Below are 17,827 nucleotides of genomic sequence, written 5' to 3'. Positions count from 1 at the left end.
CGGCAGCTAAAATTTGCCTGTGTACGGCCACCTTTAAGCAATGTATAAACAATCATTGCTATCTAAATATAAGATATATATGCAGAAATACATATATACATAGAAACAAGCAGGGGCGATCTGAGTCATCTTAGGATGCAGAATGCAGTCACCTCTTTTTTGACATTTGTGATGTAGTTTAATACTAGCATTAAATACCACATACATATAATATTTAAAACAGTTTTATTCCTGAAAATATTCTGTACAGTCAGTATACACAGGTTTATGTTACATCTGAAAATCCACGCACTACGACAACACATTCAAAAACAGTACAATCGCTTTACACCGCAGTGAGGAGGATAACGGGTACAAGGGAGTTCTGTATAGCAATCCTGAGCACCATCATACATTGTAGTTATTTTATAAGCAGTGCTTTGATGCTCAGCATTGTTATACAGAGCCAAGTGTTTGTTGTCAATGTATAGATAAAGAGCTCATGTTCAGTTACAGAAGGCATTGTTAAGACTTGTTACATACTACAAGGCATTTCCAGGTGCAATAAGGCACATTAGGAGTAAGCCTTGTAGCTTCCAACTCAATAACCATCATCCTCAAACTGCAATTCCTCCATTTTACATCCACAACAAGAAATTATTAAATTGTGTAAAAAAATAACATTTCAATTCAATTTACTTTATGGATTAGTCATATTTGTAGACGGCACAATGCTGGAGGGTATATTTAATTGTTCCCCCTTCCCCCACACTGCCATAATTGCACAGCCTCCATCATTTTCTATGGAGGTCATTACAAAAAAAATTAACAGTCCTTTAAAACATGAGGATAAAATGTTATGAGTGCGTAGAACAAAAAAAGAAAGTATACAAATAAAATTAATTCACAATATATCTTCTGTATGTACACAGTTCTGTATATATTAAATTCTGCATATGAAATAAAACCACACACACATGTAAACAGCAACATTTGAAATTTGCAGGGAATGTGTAACCCACAGAATGTCGTAAGTGTAGTGATTAGCGCAGTCTGCCCAAGTTATCCAACTGCAGCTTAGTGCAGACACAAGGGGACCATGGGACACTAAATCAGTGTTTACTACATTAGATTGTCAGCTGCACTTATGACTGCAACTTTTTCTTAATTTATCCCACTGGAGAGTAACGTGACATAAGAACAGTGTTACATTTAACAGGGTAAGCATTAAACATCAGTGCCATAAACAGTGTGACCCCCCCTTTATTCATTGAAGCTTTAGGGTTTATTATTAGTACATGTAAACAATATATTAAAGAGACTGAAAATCAGATAACATTTATATTTCCCATATATCATTTAAAAATGATCTGGCAAGCTGTATGGTAAATTTAGAACTGTATTACAGAAAGTTGTTGGTAGATATTTAGTTCAGGTATATATGACTAGGCGGGATTTGAATGAAAACATAATGACTTTCAAATTTAGACTAAAGGTAGTAGGTGCGTACTGGTAATGTTGTGCTCTAAAGTGTGCATTTTTCACATTTAATTCCATTTTTTGATAAAAATATTATTTTGGTCTATAAATAATTTGTATTAAGTCATATAAATATTAGTACTTAACTTTAGTTACCAATATTCTATTCTCATACTTTTTTCCAACTCATTATCATTTTGGTAAATGCCCTGCAACGTTGACTAGTACATGGTTTCATTATGAATGGGGCCACAGCTAATGACTAAATATTACATATGGGAATTTGATTTGTTTTTTTTTGTCTGCCCTATTAAATATGTTGTTCTGCAGTGACATGAACATTGTATACAAATTCAGTAGACAGACCTGGTAAGAAAATATAGAGACTTCCTTACAATAAAGACCTTAGAATTAGGAATAAGCTTACATGGACACATAGTTTAAAGACTGTGGAGAGGTCTGTACATTTCTTTACATTTTAGGATCCTTACTGAGCACTACGTCTTTTGGGATAAGAGGGTTCTTATTGTTTTTTTAGTTTAGGTATTGATTATAGATAAAATGATGAAATATTATTGGGCCTTGAAAAAAAAAGTGTTAAAATGTCTAGGAAAAAGATTTTTCACGTACAAAAAAAGCTTCAATGCACAAAATATTAAGGAAGCTTTCAACTATTGCTTGATAGAGACTGTGTTGGCAAAATGATTGCTCAGTTAAAAGCAAGGAGTCTCAGTGTCTACAAACTATGGCTGAGAAGTTACCTCGAAAAGTTTCTGTGTCTTGAAGATTTTTTAGAATTAAGAAAAAGGTGAACTTCAATCTAAAAGCAACATGATTCCCAAGATTTAGCATATTTTTACTCAGTGAGGTTTAAATCATGGCCTGTGCTACCATAACATCAAATTATGATCTATTTTTAGAGTAAAACAGTAACTTACATATGTGTTGTATTAATACAAGAGAAACTAGAATACCTCTTTCCACAATAAAGACATTTTGATAATAGCTTTCTGTTTGAGAGACACCATACCAGTTAATGAACGTTTGATCCCTTGTGGCCAAAGTGTTTTTGTGATTAAATGAGAACTGGGCAGTACCTGACCAACTTAATTATCAAAATCAGGCAGCACCAAACCTCTTTATCCCAAAAGAGATAGGTCTAGCATTTGTTCCTATAAAACACTTTTAGAATAAAACAGATGTTTTAAAAACTAGATATGTACAGTAACCTAACAGCTTAATATGTAGGTTTATCATTGTCCATGTACCTTATGCAGATTAGGGAGATATCTCAAAACCAACTACCAGTGCAAAAAAGCCCTACACATATATACTGGTTCAAGTTTATCCTTGTACCCAACTCTGATTGGCTGGCTGCGAATTAACTGCCATGTTGAACCCACCTTGAGGTGGAAGTGATGAGTCAAAATTAAAATCCATCTCATCATTGTCCATAAAGTCATTAAGAATGATGGACTCTACATCACACTCCAAAGTCCCATTAAACATATCTAAATCTAGGTCTGTAGGGAATCTGTCCTGGTTGTATAACTGGGGATGGTGGTGATGATGATGGTATGTAGGTTGGTAGGGCCCTTCCATCAGACTCCCATTTCCAGACTGGCTGCTGAAATAGGTGTGGTGCTGGGCTGAAACTAAGCTACAGGATTCAGAGTTGTTCACCAGTCCACTTCCACTGATTAAGGCACTGTTGTTAACAGAGCAGTGGTGGTTTAGTGTTGATTGGTGATATAAGCTTTGACTCTTCATTAGGCCAGTAGAATATGGCATTGGGCCAGAGTCACAATTCCCTAACATACCAATGTTCTGCCTATGACTGCGCTGTGGCCCAAGCACATTTGTCAACCCAGGATCACTTTGCCCTAAACTATCTTTGTGGCCATAGGACATGGCAGATAGAAGATCCTGGATTGAGGAATTCCTGTAGGTGCTTCCTGGAGGGTAAACAGCTTGCTTGTTTTCCTGGATTGTCTGCATTGGCAACCGTCTCATCATACCCATGGCTGGCTGACTGTAGATGGAACCACAATAAGCCCCAGAAGGTGGGCTCAGTGTTGGGCACTTTGTGGAAAACGAGAATGCAGTATTTCTATGACGAAGAGCAGCACCAGAGCCTACAGGGTAGCTATCCTGAAGCTCATCCAGAAGATGGTCTGCTAAACCTTCACCTAGTCCGATTGTGCCAGTCAGCTCTGCCAACCTTGGCATTTCCACTGAGCAGCGATTGCTGGGGGAAAGGGCACTGGAGGGACTTGGATACATAAGAGGTGAAGAGGGGGCCACATCATCATCTTCCAAGTCATCAGGTTCATCGTTAGCTATTATTGGTGAAAGTCTTCCACTCATATTACCTGCTGCAGGGTTGCTCCTGCTGTGGAACTCAGCCCAGACTTCAAAATCATCACTGGTATGGGAAGATGGACTTTCTGACCACTTGGCATGCTGGGATGAGGGGCTGCCCTCCACTGTCCGTTCTGGAGCTGACTGCGCCTGCTGCTTCTTCTTCCCAGCCTTGCCTTTCATTCTAATAAATTTTCCATTTGCATTGTCCATAGAAGCTGCCCTCCGCCTGGGTGTTTTTCCAGTTTTACCACCTTCTGGATTAAGCATCCACCAGGAACTCTTTCCTGTTCCTTCATTCTGCACCCGGATAAATCGTGTGTGGAGGGAAAGGTTATGTCGAATGGAGTTCTAAAAATATAAAAGCAATTAATAGGGTTAGAAAAATACTTCACTCTGTAATACTTTTTTTATACATAGTCTATATCAGTAGTTGTCAAACTTCCCCATTTAAGTTCCCCTGGAAGGTATAACATTTGGTTAGGGCCCCTCTTGAAAGTCCAACATTTGGCCAGGACTCGCTTAGCTCATGAAATCAACACAGATACAGGAAAATATCAGCGTATCAGAAATTGTTCCAGCGAATACATATTCACCCAAAATCTGACTGTAACTGACCTTCAACCTGGACTTAGGTGCAGGTATAGGATCTATTGGGCCCGATTCACTAAAGTCCGAAATAAGGAGTGCTATTTATAGCATGCGTTAAAAATCTTATCACTTCTTATTTTTCACTCGATTCACTAAAAGGACACTTGTCATAATTAAGAAGCGATGTTCTTGGCATTATTTATCTTACAATGACATATTTTCAAGCAATATATTACGCAGCGCACAAGATATTACGCAGCGCGCGATATTTTATGCAGAGCGCAATATATTACGCACGTAACCATTACTTTCTGAAAACCACCATTTCCCTGAAAACTGGAGGATGCATCACTCTAGGGCCAACATATACTTGAAAAAATACGACTGCAAACTCCATGTTGTGTTGCCAATAGCTCACAAACCGCAATTTTCTTTAAGTACCGCCTGCCCCAAGTAGGGTTAATATTCACACAGATTAACACAATATTTTGCACGTTTAACGCTTCATATGTGTTTGTGAATCATGCGTTAGTACTATTTCTATTCGCTAATTAACGCAATGCGTTTTTTTTGTGCATGCGATATGCGGATTAACACATGCGAAATGACTTTGATGAATCGGTACTTAATTATCGCATGCTTTTTAATGAAAAAAACTATGTGATAAGCGTTATTGACCTTTAGTGAATCGGCCCCTATAACGCTTAGTTTTTTTCATTAAAATATGTCATTGTAAGATAAATAATGCCAAGAACATCGCTTCATAATTATGACAAGTGTCCTTTTAGTGAATCGAGCGAAAAATAAGAAGTGATAAGATTTTTAACGCATGCTATAAATAGCACTCCTTATTTCGGACTTTAGTGAATCGGGCCCATAACGCCAAGAACATCGCTTCTTAATTAATACAAGTGTCCTTTTAGTGAATCGAGCAAAAAATAAGAAGTGATAAGATTTTTAACGCATGCTATAAATAGCACTCCTTATTTCGGACTTTAGTGAATCGGGCCCATAATGTACTATTGCCCTGCACTGGTAAATTCGTGTGTTTGCTTTGGAAACCCTCCTATAGCTGCTGTGTAGCCATGGGAACAGCCATTCAAACTGGGAAAAAGGAGAAAAGGCACAGGTTACCATATATACTCGAGTATAAGCCGATCCGAATATAAGCCGAGGTACCTAATTTTACCTAAGAAAACTGGAAAAACTTATTGACTCGAGTATAAGCCTAGGGTGGGAAATGCAGCCGCTACTGCTTAGTTTCAATAATCAAATAACAGATAAATAAATAATAGATAACTTTAGGGAAAGAAAAATGCTACAGCAGCAGACAAAAGCAAGTTTGGGAAGGCTAAGGAAGCTGCCATACTAATTATCAAGTACTTGCCATCCTGCTGTGTGCTTTTTGCTCGTCCCATCGGTTCTGTGCACTGTGTGCGCTCCCATCATTAGTGAATCTCCATTACCAAAAAGAATTACTTACAAATCCTAAGTGGGCACAGTGCATCATTGGAGCTTTTTTATTTCTAAAGATCTGCCCTTAAGGAATTGAGGATGGTAGCAGTTTGCATACTCAACAAATAAATAAAACAATGCTTGCGATGTTACATGTTACATAGTTGTTCCCATTTCCCCAACTATTGCAGCGACTTCATCTCGAACTTCCTAGTTTGCCATAAATAATGCGCATGTATCAGTAGTACTGTAATCAGAAGCACTGACAGTGTATGTGCGCCCCATTATGGCGCGCCGCGGTGCTGCACTTGATGCTCGTCCCATCGGTTCTGTAATCAGAAGCACTAACAGTGCATGTGCGTCGCTTAATGGTTCAGCGCCGTGCATGATGCCGTGCGCACGCGCTTGCATGCATGTAAGGTCGTCCGGGGGGGGGATTGGGTGCGCGCAAAGAGTGCATTGCATCTGCGAATCCATATACTGTATATCAGTGATCCCCAACCAGTGGCTCGTGAGCGACATGTTGCTCACCAACCCTTCTGATGTTGCTCCCAGTAGCCTCAAAGCAGGATTATATTTTTTAATTTCTGACTAGAAGACAAGATTTGGGGCATAAAGACCATGTGTACTGTCAAGCAAAGCCTCCTGTAGTCTGCCAGTCATCATCGGGCTATCAAATAACCAATTACAGCCCTTACTGGTCATCCCCTAGGACATTTTTTCATGCTTGTGTTGCTCCCCAACATTTTTTTACATTTAATTGTAGCTCACGGGTAGAAAAAGGTTGGGGATCCCTGCTGTATATACTCAAGTATAAGCTGAGGGTTACTTTTTCAGCACATTTTTAGCAGATAACAGATAAACTCTGTAGAATACAATGGTAATCTACACATCTTATCTGTTATCTGTTAAGTAATCTGTGCCTTTTCTTTTCATTCATCTTAAATGGCTGACCCCATGGTCACACATAAACTCTAGTAGTGTTTCTGAAGCAGGGCAATAGTAAATAATACATTAATTACTTTTGTACACTTTCATTTGTTGGTGTTTCTGTTCCTTTATATGTTAGATGCAACTTTAAGATATTGGGTTAAGGGACGCTATGGCTAAATTATAGTGGTTGTACCCACTTGACTTTCTCTCTTCCTTTTTTGCAAAACATCAGTCATGACTTGCACTGTGGGTAAGCCTCAAACTAGAATTCTTCGTTTCGTTTGCATTACAAAGTTATTTGGAAAATTAAAGAAGGCTTTTTATAGTGACAGTATGCCAGTAGAAGTCCCTTTCTTATAAGGTGGGGGGACCCTAACAAAACTTTTGTCCTCCAAAGGGGAACTTGAACATAAAACATCATAAAACCATTGCCTTAAAGGAGAAGGAAAGTTATTTTGGCATTTTACTGCCAATAGATTTGCCACATTAGTGCCACCTAGAATGCTATATTTATTCTGCAAAAAGCTAGAACCCTAGAAGCTTTCTCTGCTTGTTTAAGATTGCAGCTGCCATTTTAAGTAGCTTCCTGCTTGCAGCTCTAGCTGTTGTAGCTCAGATTACACATTCCTAAGGGTGGGGGGAGTGAGTTTTATGAATTATTATGGGAGGGGGAGCAGGAGAGAGCTGCAAAGACTCTGGCCATGAATGAAGGATTTTTCTGATAGAGGAAGTCTGATACCCAAGAACATGTTTACAAAAAAGGGAACAAGAAATCCTGTGTCTGATACCCAAGAACATGTTTACAAAAAAAGGAACAAGAAATCCTGTGTCTGATACCCAAGAACATGTTTACAAAAAAGGGAACAAGAAATCCTGTGTTTCTTTTGATAGAGGACTCAGTGCAGCTTTTCTGTGAGTGCTTATGGCTGTATTTACGTAGACCTTTCTGATAAAGTTTCTTAGATTTTACCTTTCCTTGTCCTTTAAGGCTTGACAGAAGTATGCTAGTTGCAGCTACTTGTGACGCGCGCTAATTAATGCACGTGCGCTACGTCTAAGTGTTTGTGAATCATGCGTTAGTATTATTTCTGCGTGAGTATTAACCCAATGCGGTATTTAACGCACGCGATATGCGACTTAACGCATGTGATAATACTTTAGCAAATTGCGCGTTTTTTTGAGCATCAATTTTAACGCACTTTCGGGAATCAACCCTCATGTATTTAATTATCTACTTAGAGCAGGGGTCCCCAACCTTTCTTACTCGTGAGCCACAGTCAAATGTAAAAAGACTTGGAGAGCAACACAAGCATCATAAAAGCCAACGGAGGTGCCAAACAAGGGCTAAGATTGGCTATTAGGCAGCCTCTATGCACACTATCAACTCACAGGAGACTTTATTTGGTAGTTTGTCTTCAACCAAAACTTGCCATCAAGTCATTAATTCAAAAATAACTACCTGGTTTGGGGGCACTGAGAGCAACATCCAAGGGGTTTGTGAGTAACGTGTTGCCCACAAGCCACTGGTGGGGAATCACTGACATAGGGGGATATTTATCACGCTGTGTAAAAAGTGGAGTAAAACATCACTCCACTTTTTACACAGCATGATAAATAGTATCTAGTAGAATTAAGTCTAAAACAACTGGACTTTTCTGAGTTTTTCTTGAAAACGTTTCACCACTCATCCGAGTGGCTTCTTCAGTTCAAATGACTGGTAGGGAATTCCCCGGTATTTAAACTCTTGATGGTAGTAGAGTCACAGACATCCAATCACAATGGTTCCATTGAACTTGTTCAGTTAGGTGTTAGCTGAAACTGACAGGTGTAAGAAGGTATGATCCAATCACAATGGTACCAAGATTCTCATTGATGCAGGTGTTAATCCTTCAAAGTACATGGAAGTGTGAACTGTGCAGGAGCTTTGCTAAAGTTCTCTCTTAAACCAATGACTCATGGTTCATATTTTTCAGAGGTACATAAGGATAATGTAAAATATGTACCTGTACTGTAGTCAGAGCTAGAGCTAGGGGTAGGCAGAAGGGGCACCGCCTAGGGTGCAACCCCTACTGAAATATTTTGCCCCCTGACACCTTGACTGTGCTCTTCTCCAAAAATATAATCACACATGAGCACACAGGAGTGGAGGGGGGTGGGAGGAGGCGAGGTAGCCTGCCAGGTAGCCTACAGTGGCCGACTGACTTGGACTACCCCTGACTATAGTAAAATCTATGAATATACACTAGATACTAATTACTGGCTGTGTACACAATTAAGTTTTCATTAGTTTGCTAAGTTTGACATATCATTTTCCAAAGTCCTATCTAGCAATTATTCAATCACTGTTGACATGCAAGCTGGCCATGAAGGATAAAGCGCATACGAGCTTTTGTCTTGCTACAATAGAAGTTCATGGTTTAGCATATAAATTGTTCTGATACAGCTGTAGGGCCCATATTTGCAAGGATCTGTAGGATATCTGATTTTTTTTTTCTTTGAATCTGTATTGGCTTCTGAAACCTGGACAAAAAACAAATCAATTGCCAACCTTGGTGTGACACCCTGGTGCCCCCTGAACACCATAGCTCTGCCCCCTTAATGTCAAGAAATTGCTCTTGTTTTTGGTTTTGTTTTTTTTTTGCTGGCAACCCTATTAGACATGTAAAATAAGGCTATTGCTACTAAAACATATTTTATTTGTATTATATAAAACAAATTAAATTGTATTAAAAACCAATTTCATTGTATTATTGAGCCTTAAGCATATTTTCTTTTCTATGCTAAGCTTAAAGTGGCTTACATAAATGAGATCCAGTTCACCAAAATGCTGCAATACACAGGGGAGCTGCTGCCATAAGGCATCACCTGGCAAGTTATTAATAGTGGTAAAAAGGTGCTCCTGGTAACTTAAAAATTCAGATTTTTTAAGTCAGAATTTCAGCTCTTCTAATGCAGAGAGCGCTATTGCAGAGAGCACTATTGGGAGTCTAGTGGTTGGACATAATTAGTAGAGAACTTGGTACACACTTCCATATTGACTCCCTGTAATATTCTCTATGAACTATGATATATGACCGTGGTTTTTTAATTATACTGCTGCATTCAACATTACACCACATGTTCAGAGAGAAAGAAAACTTTACCAATGCTGACCTTTAATACAGGAAATAAGGTACATATTCCAACAGATACAAATGGAGGCTGTGCACTGACTAGTTAAATTATTGTGCTGTATGTGCAGGTGGCTCTGCCACTTTCTTCTGCAACTAAGTGGCTATATACTTAATGTTTAAGGTTATCCCAAGATAAAGCTGTGCCTTAATAGGAAAACAAAGTTTCTTTTTTAAGTGCTGGTTCTTTTTGGTCTATTCATTCTGTAAACATGCAGTGCAGCATAGCAACCAAATGCATCAAAATGCAACCCAGAAAGATGGGATCTTATATTACACTTATATTACACTTTCTTAATCATGAGGTTAGATTCTGTGTTTGCTGGTATGAAAAGGCCATGGCTTCCATGCTGCCCCCCACCAGCCCACTAAATATTAAGTGTCTGTAGCATTTGACAGAAGCCCCTATGGCATTTGCCAGAATCCACAAAATTGCTAGTCTGGGCCTGAAAGGGTTACAGGACATATTTTTGTCACAAAAGTTATTGTGTCATGGGACTTTTTCTAAAGCCAGTTTGTTCTCTTCGCTTTACGAATATATATATATACCCAAACATATAAATATATACACATACATATACATATATAAAACTAACTGTGGGTCTTAAGATGTTAAGATCACTATAGCTCCTCTAAATACTGTTCTTGTCCAAGAAGTCATCTAAGCCACTCTTAAATGCATTAGAGTCTGCCATTACAATATCACTTAGCACGGCACTTTACAACCTCACTGTGAAGAAACATTTGCATAGCTTCCTCTGAAAATTAAATTCCTAAAATCTAATGCGGGTGGCATTTTGTTCTTTTCTCATGTTTATAGAATTTCTTGTGTGCAGAGCCTTAAACTCCCTCACAATGGCTGCAAGTGGTTTACCTAAGGACTAAACAAGATACAAGCAATCTTGGATCTTGTCCAAACTACTGAATTAAATATGTATATTATATTCATTTCTTAGCATAAGGGTACTGATTGCATGCAAGCCCTTGGAAGCCAATAAAAATATTTGCATCAGTGGCAAATACAAATGTCTAAGGTTTAGAGATAACAACTAAATAAGAAGATAGTGCAGCAGACAAACCATCATCTGAGTCTACCTCTGTAGCCCTCAACCCATCACACGCATTAGAAATGGAACCATTACATTCCAGTCTTCTGGTTTCATTTACTTTTATAAATTTTGCATATATTTTTAGATAGGACGTGTTATAATGGAACATTATAACATGTGAGGAAGCACAGAAGTTGGTTTATAAAGTTTGTTTTATGTATAGGTGCATATATTTTGTTACTGTTTTTATTGTATTTAGCTTTGTACGCCTAGGCTCTGAAGAATTATAGGACTATAGCTACAGACTACATTATACCACTCTTTCTATAATACTACTTTTGGCCTGCATTTGAAAAATAACATGCACTGACAATGGAGCACTATACAAGAATGTTGGAAACTGTAACTGGAAATGTCATATTTGTGAAACACATTTTTATGTTTTATTATTATGTTATTTTAGTAGAAGGAAAGGGTTAATCAAAGGAAGGGTGCCAAATGTTAGGATCCCTCCCCCAAGTAATTTTAATCACTTATCTGATACCTGGGGCATTTAGTGAGCAGTTATCACAAAACTACTTCAGCCCAGAATATTTCTAGAGGAGCAACACAGAGCGATTCTCCTTCTTCTTCCTTTGAGTGTGTGTGCATGTGCAGTAAAGTGAAAAAGTGAAAAGACAAACTTTGAAAAAAAAAGGGGGCCAGTGCTCTATTCTGCTAACAGGAGCACTGGCTAGGATATCGGGAAGTGATCACAATCACTGGACGGTGCCTAACCTTTCCTTCTCCTATAAAGGAGACAAATAGCATTATTGAACCCCGCCGCCCTAATTTTGTAGGCAATAATGAATTATGTATGGTGCTGGTTTCACTCTGGGCTAAATAGACCCTTTATTGGAGCTCTCTATAGATCTGCTATGCTTCTTGTCCATGTTTCAAATGTGTGGTGGGGGCATATTCTAACACAGCCCTTGATTCACACAAAGACAGGTTTTAGTTTTCCTATCAGGTCCTCCTAACTGCTGTTTCCTACACTGCAGTGTGCTAAGTGCCACTGGAATCCCTGCACAGCCTGGAAAAGGAGGCAGCAGGACATGGAAAATATGGGTGGGACTAGTAGGGTTTTATTTTCAACAAATCGGCTTAAAACACATCTTTTTAAAGTACATTGGAGCTATAATTAAGAGAGAATGCATTGGCACATTCTTGTTTTTTTTTTTTTTTTTTTTTTTACAATATGTGTCCTTTAAGTACAGAATGTACTTCTAAAATATTTCACCCTGCTCAGGTAGTTTTCATTCTGTTGCCTGTAAAAATGCATCAGTGCAGTAAAAGCAGGGGAATCATAACACACATTAAAAAGATATTTGGTCAATAGTTAGGATCAGCAGAATTAAATGGTTTCATAAAGACAAAGTAAAACAACCAGCACTGAGTAAATTAAAATAAATATTACAAATGAAATAGAAAATCCTTGGTAAAAAGAATAAAATATACATAATAGATCAGTTAGAATAGGAAATATACTTTACATTGTTATTATTTTATGTGAAAAGGATCTGCACAATAAATAACCAAGTAAAGGTGACTGGAGACATTATCAGTCGTCACCCATTGAAGAATGAAAGCAGAATCAGGATGAAGTGGATGTTGGGCGTTGTAATTTAGAGAGCCAAGCCTTGTCTGTCTATGTTATAAAAAAGGGAGTTCAAACAGCAAAAGGTGGGAATCAAGTGATGGTTGTACTAATTAGCAAAAAAATGCAGTTTGTGAGATGAGTCTAGAAGTAAAAATAAGGCATTTGGAGAATTAAAAAGACTTGAAAGAGCAGTTCATATGAGGCTCAGTTTGCAAAAATGGATGCATAGAATGGGCTTAAATAGACATTCACCTGAAAATAAGTATCATGTAGAATGGATAGTTCCCTACAATTTGCAGCTGTTGTTTATGTAACTGCTGCTAAATAGACATAAAGTGTATCTTAAAGTGTCACCTAAATCGCAATTCATAACATCCATTTTTTTAAAATGATAATTTTGTTGAAGATTTTTCATATGGATAAAGCATTGACTGATTAGAATTTCAATTATAAAAGGTTTAGAATGAATATAATAACTGGATTAAGTGTGGAGGATGAAATTTAAAAAGTCGTACACCGCAAATCGTATGAATCAGTTGAGTTCCTATATAAAAACACAACAGATATATTTTACTAAGAATACATTTAAATACATGACTGCAAGTTACTTGATCGAGTAAATTCTGTTCGCTGCTGTTAAAGTCATGATGTGGTATCCCTATCCACCAGACACAGAGGCCATAATTAATCTGATAGGAAGGCAACTATGGGTAGCAGTAATACAAGCAACACTACAGGCAACATAGATATATGACGCAGTTTTTATGCATTTTATACAGTTTAGCTGTATATAAAACACTCGCAACAGAAGAGACTGCATAAAAAGGAAAATGATGCACTCCCATATGTAATAAAAGCCACTAAGTTTGCCCAGAAGCAGTAACCCATAGCAACCAATAAGATGTTTGCTTTTAAACAGGGGAGTTAATTCTACCTGCTGATTGGTTACTATGGGTTACTGCTCCTGGGCAAACTTAGTGGCTTTTATTACATAACCCCCTAAGTCAGCGATGCCCAACCAGTGGTTTGTGAGCAACATGTTGCTCACCAACCCCTTGGATGTTGCACCCAGTGGCCTCAAAGCAGGTGCTCATTCCTGGCTTTGAGGCAAGTTTTGGTTGCATAAAAACCAGGTGAATGCCATCAGAGCCTTCTGTAGGCTGCCAATCCATATAGGGGCTACCAAATAACCCAATATAGCTCTTATTTGCACCCCCCATGCTTGTGTTGCTCCCCAGCACTTTAAATGTGGGTATAAAAGGTTGGGGATCCCTGCCTTAAGTGTTTAAAGGGTAGTTACATGTCAGCTGGACAGAAATACTATAGGCTAGAAGCTATTTCTACATTGTCAGTCCAGATTAGTAATGTCTAATTTGATCTCCCTTATGGCACAAATAAGTATATATCTCAAGATAAGTAAATGAGCTTGAGCCTTTCTCCCTTTTCGACTTGCTGGAAAAGGATTGATCAACTACATTTTCTGTCCAGACAGACTGCCATTCAGTGATATGAGAGGATGGCCTCTGTGGACAGCCCCATTAGGTACACATATAATAATTTATAAAAAGTACTATGTAGGGCTATGTTGATATATGTGTAGCCTTACATTAGGGGGCACATTTACTAACCCACGAACGGGTCGAAATGAGTCCGATTGCGTTTTTTTCGTAAAGATCGGTATTTTGCGATTTTTTCGTATTTTTTGCGATTTTTTCGGCGTCTTTACTAATTTTTCGTTACCAATACGATTTTTGCGTAAAAACGCGAGTTTTTCGTAGCCATTACGAAAGTTGCGTAAAATCTTGCGATTTTTCGTAGCGTTAAAACTTGCGCAAAAGTTGCGCTTTTTTCGTAGCGTTAAAACTTACGCGAAACTTCGCACCTTTTAAGTTTTAACGCTACGAAAAAGGCGCAACTTTTCGCGTAAGTTTTAACGCTACGGAAAAAGCGCAAGATTTTACGCAACTTTCGTAAAGGCTACGAAAAACTCGCGTTTTTACGCAAAAATCGTATTGGTAACGAAAAATTCGTAAAGACGCCGAAAAAATTGCAAAACATACGAAAAAGTCGCAAAATGTTCGTTTTCAAGTCGGAACTTTTCCAATTCGGGTCGGATTCGTGGGTTAGTAAATCAGCCCCTAGGTGTATTTCTCTGTAGGAGAGAAAAAAAATATCCCCTGATGTGGGGACCATTTAAAAAAAAAAAAAAAGTTTTTAAAAGGCACAGCCATTGCAAACTTACCTCCAACATAATCTTTTTTAACCATATACTTATATTTTTTAAATGTTTAATGGTCATTTCCTCTTTTTTTTAATTGCATTTGATTTCATTTAAGCTAAATGAGATCATAGAGCCCACAGAGCAGTGCAGTAAATAAAGAGAAACTGGTCCTGGCACCTGTTTTAATCACTTGATCTAACCGTAAGTTTCTGTCTAGAACTAATGATAGTCATTAGGTACCAGAAAAGAAATCCTCCCTGTAGACAGGTGGGTATACATATGGCCCTTTTTAAAGATGCAGTTACCAGAATTGAATAGAGTATGGTTATGCAAAGGGCTGATGTAATAGTTTTACCAGGTATAGAGTGTAAATAATCAAGGATGCATCTTCTGCATTGTAAATTTTTAAGAGCAATCCATAGTACAGGTATGGGATCCCTTATCTGGAAACCAATTATCCAGAAAGCTCCGAATTACGGAAAGCCTGTCTCCCATAGACTCCATTTTAATCAAACAATTTAGAATTTTAAAACTGATTTCCTTTTTCTCTGTAGTAATAAAACAGTACAATGTAATTCATCCCAACTAAGATATAAATAATCCTTATTGGGTGCAAAACAATCCTATTGGTTTAATTAATGGTCTATTGATTTTTTAGTAGACAAGGTATGGAGATCCAAATTACGGAAAGACCTCTTATCCGGAATACCCTTGGTCCCGAGCATTCTGGATAACGGGTCCTATACCTGTATTCGAACAAGCTTGCATTTATATGTCCAGTAAACTCTGTAACCACTAAATAATCTAGGTAAACAGGAAAACAATTTTCAAATTACAGATCACTCCAGCAATACCCAACAAGGGCCTAGAAAATGTACAATTCCTAACCTAGGAATTTTCTACATTATAGAATATTCAAGAAATCCCACAGAATGGGGTCTCATTAGTATTTGGTACAATTCCTAGACTATTTAAAAAAACACATTTGGATTCTTCAACCGTATGAACTGGCTTTGTTGCAGAAAAAAATTCTGGACTTTTTATGAGCACAATTCATACAGTTTTTCCATTTACTGACTCTAATTTTATTTTTCAGTTGCATTGTAAAAAAAATGCATGTCTAAACTAAGTGGTGGATTGGACACATAAAACAATATGCTCCTTGTAGATTGTAAGCTCTTCCTTGTAGATTGTAAGCTCTTTTGGGCAGGGCCCTCTTCACCTCTTGTATCGGTTATTGATTGCTTTATATGTTACTCTGTATGTCCAATGTATGAAACTCACTTAATGTACAGCGCTGCGGAATATGTTGGAGCTTTATAAATAAATGTTAATAATAATAATAATAAATGCAGGACATCTGTAGAAGGGGACAAGCAAATGATAATCCAGTTAGAGGTAGCAAATTCTACTATACATAGTCATAGCTAGATAATGTCTGTTAACCTACCAAACCTACATGAAGTCCTTCTAATACATTTATTCTACACTTCTGTTTAGTGATGGGTGAAATGTTTTGCCAGGCATGGATTCATGGCGAATTTGCGAGTTTCGCCAAAAAATTTGCCACAGAAAACTTTGCCGCGAGTCCAAAAATTGTTGCGGGTGTCAAAAGAATTGTCGTATGTCAAAATAAATAGTCATGGCTATCAAAAGAATAGTTGCGCGTCAAAATAAATAGTCGTGGGCGTCAAAAGAATAGTCGCGGTATCAAAATAAATAGTCGCGCATCAAAAGAATAGTCGTGGGCATCAAAGAATAGTCGCGGCATCAAAGAATAGTTGCGGCGTCAAAATAATAGTTGTGGCATCAAAATAATAGTCACGTGTCAAAAAATTAGTTGCGGGCATCAAAAGAATAGTTGCGGGCGACAAATTTTTTTTTTTGCGCACAACATTTTCATTGTTTCGCGAATCTTTTGAAAGCTTTGCGAAATGGGACAGATTTGCTCATTACTACTTCTGGTGTCTTCACTGTTACAGACGGGTTTGGGTTTGTTTTTGCGGGAGACTAACTCTTTACAAAGATGCTAGAAGACACTATAATCAGGTAGCGGGAGTCAATTTGTACATAAAAAAGAACAAATGACATGGGGCATGAGGCCACCATCTTTGAAATGAGAAACAGAAATTTGACCTGATCAACACTAATGGTTCTTCGTGGTGAGTATGGTTAGGTAATGGTACTATTAATTGCCTGGTGTACAGGTTAGGGAATGGGTAGGGAGCAGGAGATAGGAAACCTATGTGCTTCTCCAGCTTATCCCTCTTGGATAGAGTAGATAAAGTAGTGCACTATTTAAGGGGCAAGCCATATGTGTCTCTGCTCCTGTGGCCATCATGTGTCTCTGCTCCTGTGGCCATTCTTCAAGACAACACAGTGTGCAAAGTGCAAATAAATGGCCATTTTTGGCCTTGTTTGCACACTGAATTGTGCACGATAAATGACCTCTTTTACTATGATTTAAGAAGATACAAGGTGAAAAAACATAGTTGCCAATAGTGATGAGCGAATCTGTCCGTTTCGGTTCGGCGAAAAATTTGCGAATCTTTCAAAAGATTTACGAAACGGCGAAAATGTTGCACGTCAAAAAAAAATTGTCGTCCGCGGTTATTCTTTCGTCGCCCGCAGCTATTATTTCGTCGCCTGTGGCTATTATTTTGGCGACAATTTTTGGACGCGTGGTGAATTTTTCCGCGGCAAATTTTTTCATCCGTTTCGCGAAACAATCCGCCAATGGCGAAATGCGGAAATTTGCCGCAAATCCATGCCTGGCAAAACATTTCGCCCATCACTAGTTGCCAATATACTTAAAAATATTTTTTGAAAACTCAAATAGTCACAATTTACAAAAGAAACATGAACATTTGCATGACAAAACTTGGTAAGTAACAGCCGTCGAGTGTCTATAAAAGTCAATGGGAATGTTCTTTGATTTTAAGCAACTTAT

General features: G+C 38.0%; 1 protein-coding gene across 1 annotated transcript in view; it reads right to left on the bottom strand.

The window, feature by feature from the left end:
• Positions 1-208: 208 nt before the first annotated feature.
• foxo6 (forkhead box O6) overlaps positions 209-17,827 on the bottom strand; it is a 43,310-nt gene continuing 25,691 nt past the window's right edge. The window contains exon 2 of the mRNA XM_002939355.5: positions 209-4,170. Within this exon, the coding sequence (XP_002939401.1) occupies positions 2,803-4,170 (1,368 nt within the window). The 3' untranslated portion in view covers positions 209-2,802. The remainder of the gene's footprint in view (positions 4,171-17,827) is intronic.

This window comes from Xenopus tropicalis, chromosome 2 (assembly GCF_000004195.4).
Source record: "Xenopus tropicalis strain Nigerian chromosome 2, UCB_Xtro_10.0, whole genome shotgun sequence".
Taxonomy (NCBI): Eukaryota; Metazoa; Chordata; class Amphibia; order Anura; family Pipidae; genus Xenopus; species Xenopus tropicalis.
The sequence above is the reverse complement of the archived record's forward strand: the minus strand, read 5'-3'. Positions and strand labels throughout refer to the sequence as shown.